Genomic DNA, 9,450 nt, shown 5'->3' on the forward strand with positions numbered 1-9,450 from the left:
TTTCCCAACTTTAAGTTGAAGTCAGTGCTCCATATCTCCTTTTATTTTGGTCACTTTGACTCAATATAATGAAAATGAAAATGTGTTGTTAAAAGAGAAGAAATAATAACAGTGATGGTAGCATCCTACTGTTATCCAATCCTTTGTTCATATTTGCTTATTCATATGCTGGGTTGCAAATAGTTAAGAAATAAGTTGTCCTTTCAAAAATGTACAAATAATTATGAATACACTTTTTTTCCTGTTATCTGTTTAATGTAAGTTGCAAGCCCTTACTCTGATTTAACTCTGGAAAGATGGTTTGGGTTTAAAAATATTTCCCACTGCTGACTGGAAGATTAGCCTTACAGTAGGTTTCCCCTAGGACCATTCAAGCAAATGTATATGTCAAAAAAATGAGACACCTGACTTGAGATCTATACGCAACCAAGCTCCCTGGGATTTGTTTCCCAACCTGACATGCAGCCTACATCATGGTAACATGTTTTACTCGTTAGTTTCATATTAGGCCAGAAGCCCTTTTTGCTTAGACTAAATATGTTAAAGAATTCATCCCAGCTGCCAAGTTGTGTGCTCCATTCAATACAATAGCTGGCAGTTTGGCTGTTGCATGTTTGTAGCTAATGAGACATTTTCGAGGAGATGTAAGAAATATAAGCATCAACATTGAATCTCGCTGACAGACTGGCGTTAGAAAACCAAGCCATAGGCTACGTGAAGATTACTCTGTCATTTTTACTTCTTTTTTTACCCTTATGTTGCAGGGAGGAGCTTAGATGTTCAACTCAATATACAGTGACATTGTACTGAAATCCGTTGCTTTATTTGATCTGTCTGAACTACATGGTGAAAGGTTTGACAACATTCTGCTCAAGAATCAAAGCCAGGCATTTGAAGTCTGGGGTTTTGGAACCCCAGACTGTCCTCTGTTGACATTGAGTTAATATGAAGGCCTGTTGTTGTCTTTCTTGGCCAGTCCACCAAATGATATTGGCATTTATCTGCCATCTTGGAAGGAGTGCACCCCCCAATCTGTGGCTGTCTGTGACAAACTGTTAGTTGCGCGTGACAGCAGACACAATATCACAACTGCAAATCTGAGCCCCCGGGAAGCTGTATTTTTAAACCAAGCCTCATTGCAGGATGCAAAGCGTTTTGGTGCTGCCAATGTTGTCATATTTTTATTCTGACATTTAAGTATATTACATATAATGATGCACTTCCCAAAAGATAAACACCGATTTGAGTGAAATCTGAGTTGTGTGGCCATTCTCTGTCCAGCTGTGGTGGCAGGCTACCAGACTACTGTACTTTTCTCCTACTTCCCGTAAGTGTATTTAGAGGTGATTACAGTTCTGATCCAGACAAAAGGGCAAACTCCCTGGTACTGACTGACTGTCTGTCTGTGTCTGTCTGTCTGTCTGTCTCGTTGTCTGCTGCAGAAGGGCAGAGAATAGCTCTTATGCATGTAATCTTGATGGTCACGGTCCAGATGGTCTCACTGCCCCCTCCATCATTATACTGTACTGAACCGAATTGTCTTGACCCTCCTAGAATATTAGACATTGAGTCATTGTTAAAATACTGAGTTTTTACTATGTGGCACCTAGTGTAGGGGGAGAGCTGTTCTTGAAGAAGGTGTGCGTGTGTGTGTGCGTGCGTGCGTGGCTAATCTCTCATACCACTGGACCGATCAGGGCCACATTTCTTGTGCATGCTGCCAGTAGGCCAAGGAAGTAATTGTCTGAATATTATTCACATACTGTATTGTGAATATTTAGCTTTGCGTGTGTGAATGTTTCTCACATTGTGTGAATTCAGAATCTCAGACCCATGTCATCAATATTATGCCATCATGCTCCCTTTATATATTTTTTCTACTACTCTACTCTTTTTAGACTAATTTAAACTGTGTATGTGGAAGCCTGCATAAACATGAATTTCACCACACTTTTACCTGTATTTTTGTTGTGACAATTAAATTTGGATGATTGTTTGATTGATTGCTCGATCAACATGACGTCTGAGATTAACAAGGAAGCCACGCTGTTATTAGACCCGGTCTTGTTTATTCCCCTGTCTCCTGCAGAGGTTTTTAATACTGCCATTCATCATCTTCTTGTTTAAATAAGGTTTTACTAGAACAAATACCCATTCATTGCACAGTGTGTTGTCACATGCTGGGTTACATTGAACCGGAAAAATAGATCTCTTTTCAAGCCCATACAGACGCTAATTTGTCAGAGTGCACCGGTTGTGTTCATGGAAAATACGCAAAAAAATGTTTAGGCCTGACCAGACAAATCCTTTCTAAGTGTGTGAGGCTGCATGGCCATCCATCTGCCTGTCAAATACAAAGGTAGGGGACCTCATCCATATGGCCCATGCTGTTCCTGCACGTTTAAGCTCTACTTACTCACTCCAAGGTGTACTTTTCCAGTGTGAAACCACAACCAAAAATACTAATTTACCCAGGAAGACCAATTGAAGGTACTGCTCCTTCTGCTTGTAGGATTGCGATACTGTACAGTATGTACCAAGCATGACATGCGTTCATAATGTGTGAAAGGCTTATTAGTAAACTGGATCATAAAAGGGTTAATCCAAAATTGTACTGTTATTTTGATCAGTTTCAAACAAATTAAAATTTGACGGGTCCATTTTTATTTTCAGAATTAAGATTTTACTATGTACAGCTTACAGCGAAGGACTGCTGTTGGAAGACATTCGTCACACATTTAGGCTACCTATTTAAGACTTTAGAATTACCGCACCATCTCACGTGTTCAGCCAATAGAACATTATAAATCAAGTGGGGGGAAAAAAAAACTAGAAGCGAAACACCAACATGACTACATGAGTGTTCTGGTATTTTCACACCACTGTAGCAGTAGGCTCTCCTTGCCCAGATATGCCACAGTCTGCTGAATAGGTCTGTTCTCCAACGGAGAACTTTGGCTCCCGTGGGCAAGGAGGGAGGTGGTGGAGAGGAGAGGAGGTGCTGGCGCTAAGAGTATACATCCATTAAACCTAAATACTGCTAATTAGGTGGGTGGAGCAGCCTGCCAATTGCTAGGTAAATTATGGCAGCAAATCTGCCAAGCAGATACCAGCACTGACACGGCGTAAGCCCAGCTAGAGCCCAGGCAGCCAGCTGACTTCGTGGGACCTCCATCAGGGTTCCTCCACGCCTCTAGTGGTTCCCACACACTTACAGATGCAGACATCTCCACCAGCTAATCCTAGTGTGCTCCCTTACCTCCCCGTTCCCTCCTCTGTATGTCTGTTCTGGGACACAGTCCCATAAAAATGTTCTTGGATTTATGATTGAACTTAACCTTTGAGATCATTTCCCACGATATACCTAAGCCAGATTTATTGAAAATACTGTAGACAAAAAAAGTTACATACGGTCACTTTAAGACCTGCAGTTGTGTCTTACACACCTTTGATTAATTAAAACATTTTTTCCACATTTGCTTCTGGAAAAGGGACAATTACCAATTTCCCTGTATGTATATAAGTAGTGCACTTTGACTACACTCATATCTACACCTGTTAATAGATATTTCACCACCATAATTCACAGGCAGTCTTAGTGCAGAGGGCTAAGCTAGATTTCTGTAGTACAGTACAAAGCATCTTTGATGTTTAATTCACCTAAATCTCCTGGTTTCTGGTACCATATTCATAACCCAGTTGTGTTGCTACCTGTTTACTCTTTATTATTATTATTTGTTTATGGTACTCCTAGCTGCATCTCTTTTTCTGTATCTGTCCTGTGTTCCATAACTGCAGTACTGCCATGACAACTGCATTCCCCCCCCACGGGATCAATAAAGGTCTATCCTACCTTTCTATTCGGATGAAACCATGAAAAGCAAAAGAACATCTGTAGCTACAATGTGTATAACCGCAGGGAAAGTAAAGTGCTCTTTGATGTGCGAATATTTGTCGGCTGTAAACAGAAAACACATCTAGCTGTCAAGTTACATGCCGTAAAATAGCCTGGATCACAGTGGGTAGGATGTGGTTAAGTGACGTCTGGGAGATACCCGACCTGAGTTCACTGAGTTCCCTGTGGAAAGTCCCCGTAATGTGGAATCCCAGAGTGGAATGTACTTGGACAGGTACAGGTATGGCATGGTTACAGCGCCGTCTCTTCTTCAAAACAGGGGCCCCAAATCAGCAGACAAATCGAACAAAACGTTTCCTGCGAAACAAAGGCGACTTCTAAGCCCTCAAGAGCAAAAAATGTATTGGTGTTTCTGAAAACGTATTCTCTCTGATGGTGTTAGTGTCTTATTGGGACTGCCCTAACCCTAGAGCAGCCATGCTTGAGTTAATGTTAGAAAATTGGCACAATTCATGGCATCTCTCATCACGTCTTTAATTGGGTTTGGATATTGGCTAATTCCTCACGCCTGTAACTGATAAAATGCCAGTAATTTTGCTCATAAATGAGTGTGCAAATCTCTGCTGTTCAGAGGATGCACACTCCCATGCCTAAAATACACAACATAGCCAGCAGGATAGTCACTTACTGTACATCTAGACATGGACGTAGACATACCGTAATTTCCATGTCTTTAAGTAAGGTTTTATGAATACGTACTTGATCGTCAGTTTGTGTTTAAGTAGTTAAGATTAGATTTGATCTTGAGGCCATTTTATGAAAGAGGCCCCTGGCCTCACCCACTGTTTTGGAAGGCCCATAAAACTTGACGATGATGAAAGATGATTCATAGTTTAAGCATTTTACTGCAGTAGTAATATACATGCTTCCTCATATCCTGCTCTAGTGGACTTTTATTATCCAAGATATAATTTTTAAGAATACATGTCTGTTTTGTAAGCAAAAAGCCAGGTCATATGAAAGATTTGGCCCGAGACGGGATGAATCTGGGGACTTGTTGGAAAAAGAATGGAAAACATATGATCAAAGCCACGACCACGACCACAAACGCTTTTAACCAACCAAGGCAACTAATTTCTAAGATTCTTCCACTTTTAGTGTAGAGGCAGCTCTTTCTTGATTGGTTAAAACAGCATGGCAATGCTCCTGACCTGAGGTTACGGTTTCGCGCTGTTGAGAATCTTTGATCTGAACGGGCCTTTACAAATCAAACAGAGCATCCCAGGACATGCTGTCTGTGCTGGAAGAAGCTGCCTCATTTGGCCTGTCCTGTGAACTCCATCAGGAAGCAGAGCAGCGGACTCACGCAGGCTTGCTCGCCCTCTCCCTGACGCCGACTTTGTCCAGTTGTGTTGTTCACAGGCTGTGAAACTATCGGCAGACTGAGGTCTCCCTCAAAACTCTGCCAGATGTTTTATAAGAGATGAAAACCGTGCCGAGAAACATGCAAGTTCTGCCCTGCCAAGCCAACACCATTGCAGGGCGCAGAACTTGGCTGATTCATAAGTTGGGATTACACGGCCTGCTGAGTTTTCAATGCTGTCACTGCTCAGAGGAAGAGGTCAAATTCCCGCCTCAGTCAAGACTGATGAAGACAGACAGCAGTATGTGCAAAAAAAAATAGCCCTGAACGAAGGAGGTTCTGTGTGTTGTCCATTGGAAATTGTGTGATTGGGGTTAATTTGGTTGCTTGAGTTGTGTGCAGATCACAGCATACTCTGACAGAGGGTACTTTAGGTCCTTGTCTGCACGTGTGTGTGTGTGTGTGTGTGTGTGTGTGTGTGTGAGAGTGAGAGTTTGCTCATGTGGCTAAGTGGGGGGTTTGTCCCTTGTGGAGTGTTTTTGCCAACTTTGTCCTGCTTTGACTCAATGGGAGGTCAAAAGCCAATGAAGAGACATGAGTGATGGCTTGTTTTGCAATTCAGCCAAATCTCCTGAGCCCAACTGTGAGCAGCCTGTATAAGTCATTTTGGCTCCTATAATGTGTGTCAGAGATGGTAATAATAAATGTGTTTAGCTGCAAGTAGAGATCCTGCAGTAACTGCAGAAAGTGATGCAGTAGCCTCTGGGGACAACATAAATTTCCATGCCTCAACTCCCATTTTCATCAAGCACATTTTGTGAAATGTAGCCTATAGTACTGTATGTAGCAGACACCGTATGACAGCCAGTGGGGTTTTCTGAAGTGCATGTAAAACACTCCTGTCACTGTCTGAATGTAAGATGAATGACAGAGTTTTAGGCTAACACACGGACACCTCTCTCTGTCTGCGTTTACAGGAGCAGTGCTTCCTGAACCTGGAGGCTCCGATCGCCAGGGTCTGTGGCTACGACACACCCTTTCCCCACATCTTTGAGCCGTTCTACATCCCTGACAAATGGAAGTGCTTCGAAGCTCTCAGGAAGATGATCAGCTACTGAACTGCTGCTAGGTAAGTAGGTAGGTTTACTGCGATTCATCCATGTTATTGACTACATCTATAATGTAAATCCATCGATTTTTCACATCAATGCAGCATTTGTTTCTTTTATATTGTATTATATTCTATCAAGCGCAAACATACTCAATGTTTATTTGTATTGAGCAGATTTGCTTTCTACTATGTTGCCTCTTAACCTTCTGTCAAATCACCACATTGGCAGCAATTACATAAAGCTAAAGCACAACCATTGGTTGTGGAGCACACGTGGAGTTTTTCAAAAAATCTACCTGAAGTCTTATCGTTTATATTGAAATATACATCAATATTATATATTTTTTCTATCTTATTTAGATGCATTTTCTGAAGAAAATGCAACATCTAACTCAAGCCTGCCTGTGTGAGTCTGCGGACACACGATTGTTAATGTGATTGGCTGCCTTCCTAACTGGAATATCTAAGCCATTCAATTTATACGTTTGCGCAGTTTGAAGCCAGGATACTTTCTTCAGAGGTTGAATGGTGGCATTTAGGAGACAAGTGAAGACACTTGTCCATTGAAACACATACAGTACAGTATAGAGCAAGGCTGTATAGTATACAGCCTGGCTCTATACGTGTTTCAATACAGTGTATACCATGGCCACTGAGAATAATCTATTGTAATTGGCTGGAGGGTGTGCATTCTATTCAGATACCGGCATAGCTGTGGTCTCATCATCGTTCTAAATGAAAATGCAATTACAAAATACAAATTGTGCTGTATTTAACTTTTACACGCCATTCTTAAAAACGAACGTACATGGATTTCAGTATAACTTTCAACCTTTTGGGACAAAATAAAACACATCACTGCATCATTTAAGCTATAAAATATTTGTCAATTAGTCACTATTTGCAGCTCTCTACATAAAGTGATGTTGTTTAATGAGACTGATTTTCAGACACCGATAGTGGCAGATCTCAGAATTTTTGGTTGGTTGCTCAATAGGCACCCAACAATCTTGTTGTTCTTGACTCTTTTCTTTCAGAGAACATTGTTTTATAATACAGTATGTTTATTTAAAAAATCCCAATTAGTGTTTCCCGATGCCAAGAAGCATTCTTGTTGTGATAAGCTCCATGTACTTTTACAGCTCTCTGCTGCTATTTTATAGACAAATGTCTTTTATTGTTTGCAGAAGTGATGTGTAATATCCTGTGAGATGAAACATTATATCATTGTTCTCTACTGAGTTTTAATCCCTAATTAATTGCCAGTGTCAGGGCCCTAGACAATTTACTTTTTTTCTTTTTACAATTATGCTTTAATTCAGATTCAGTGTAGAGACACGGGAGGGGAGGGACATGCAAGACAAGACAGGGGTCTAATTCAAACCCGGGTCAAACCTGGGTCCTCAAACTCACAAGTCTTTGACTGGCTGAGCAATCAGGCACCCTTTTATTGTGTTTTTAATTGTTATTATTATTTAAATACTAACGTCATATTTTGGACAAACAGTTGGCCGATTATTTATTATCCCTCATGGTACTACCCACTGGCGGTGTTTCTCCCCTGGTATAGTATTGTATGATAGCCACATTTGACAATGTGCTTAGACCCATGGGAGATGGATTGCTGAGGTGGAGTGCAACACCTACTATCAGCTCCCAGTACTTACAGTACGCACGACTTGCTGCACCCAAGCCGTGCTACTCATACTGTACGCTAAGTTGGCGGTGCCCGGGATCGAACCCATGGTGACCATGTGGTCAAAAGACGAGTGCTCTAACGACTAAGTAGCAACCTACAGTAGAGCATTCAGGTTCTAGGTCATTGTCCGTCACGCAACATAAAGAATAATGAAGCGCATCGAGGCGTACAGTTTTTCATTATGAAAAATGCCCCACCACCTGAAGTTAGAACAGACCTATCAGAAACTGGCTACGCCTTATTATCGTTTGAACATATTTGATTTAATATAAAATACCTCCGAAAATTCTTCATTTTGTGTATCTAAATCATGTGCTACTGCCATTAACTGAAAAACGTAGTAGTGGCACTGCCACCAGTGTAAAATGTTAACCTGGAACCTTGAAACCAGTCGTGAAAAAGAAAGCTTACAGAAAGGAGGTAATAAATGAAGAGATACATATTTCATTCCAAGAGTGGTTACCTCCCATCCTCCCAGCTCATAATCTACAGTATTCCCTCCTCTTTTCTACACCTGCTCTGAAGTCTGAACAGCCAATTTAAGTCAGTTTGATATAGTGAAATCTCTCCATTTCTAGGGCTCCGATCTCTGGTACATCTGAACTCTGAGCTCTGTCCTTCCCTCGTCACTTAATCCCACCGCTGGACTACAACCAGGAAAAAGACTTTGTTGATCATCCGGTCATGAAGCAGACAATACCCAGATGGGTTCCATGGTCCATGCTCTCAATCTATATAGACTGTTACCCCTGGATTAGATCATATGTTCTATTGAATAACACCGACGACCACTTTATCTATTGTATAGGCTGTTAGGTCTCTAATATCCAGATAAGCTCTAACATTGGGTTTTCAGTTTGTATGGGAGATTTTAGAATAGATGGTGGAATGTGTGTTTCTCCTTTTGTTTTGCGGTTACTCTGGATTGAATGTCTCTTTGCTTTTCTAATCTTTATTTTGTTTGACCTGAACTAAACTTAGATATTCTAACATCCGTGTTTCTGTGGTTTATAATGAAAAGAAAATGTAAAGAAAATAAATAAATCAACATCGGGTGATACATTGGTGGTGTGATATGTCCTTGAGCGCTATTACAGTACTGTTTTCTGTTGCTATTATCATTACTAAGTAACACAAATGGACCAAAATAGTATGTGTGTAATGGCTTCAGGTTTTCCTGAACCTGTCCCTTCCAGCCCATCTGGTCAGAAGATGACCGTGACCTCAGATGTCACAGCTGCATGGAGATGCAGCACATTTTGAGCTACAGGGTGTCTTTCTCTGATGAAAAACATGGGCGATTGGACAGAAATATATCGTCAGTCTGAGATTGGATGAGTCCAATCGTCGAATGTTTTTATTAGGCGATATTTTGGACGATATTTGTAATTTTATTTAGCAAAATAAATGTATCCTAATGG

General features: G+C 41.0%; 1 protein-coding gene across 1 annotated transcript in view; it reads left to right on the forward strand.

The window, feature by feature from the left end:
- The window catches only part of bckdhb (branched chain keto acid dehydrogenase E1 subunit beta), a 61,796-nt gene extending 52,705 nt beyond the window's left edge, over nt 1-9,091 (forward strand). The window contains exons 10-11 of the mRNA XM_084051814.1: nt 6,197-6,348; nt 8,608-9,091. Coding sequence (XP_083907940.1) covers nt 6,197-6,337 — 141 coding nt within the window. The 3' untranslated portion in view covers nt 6,338-6,348; nt 8,608-9,091. The remainder of the gene's footprint in view (nt 1-6,196; nt 6,349-8,607) is intronic.
- The last annotated feature ends 359 nt before the right edge of the window (nt 9,092-9,450 follow it).

The sequence above is a fragment of the Gymnoscopelus microlampas genome (assembly GCF_963454915.1).
Source record: "Gymnoscopelus microlampas genome assembly, chromosome: 3".
NCBI classification, from domain to species: Eukaryota; Metazoa; Chordata; class Actinopteri; order Myctophiformes; family Myctophidae; genus Gymnoscopelus; species Gymnoscopelus microlampas.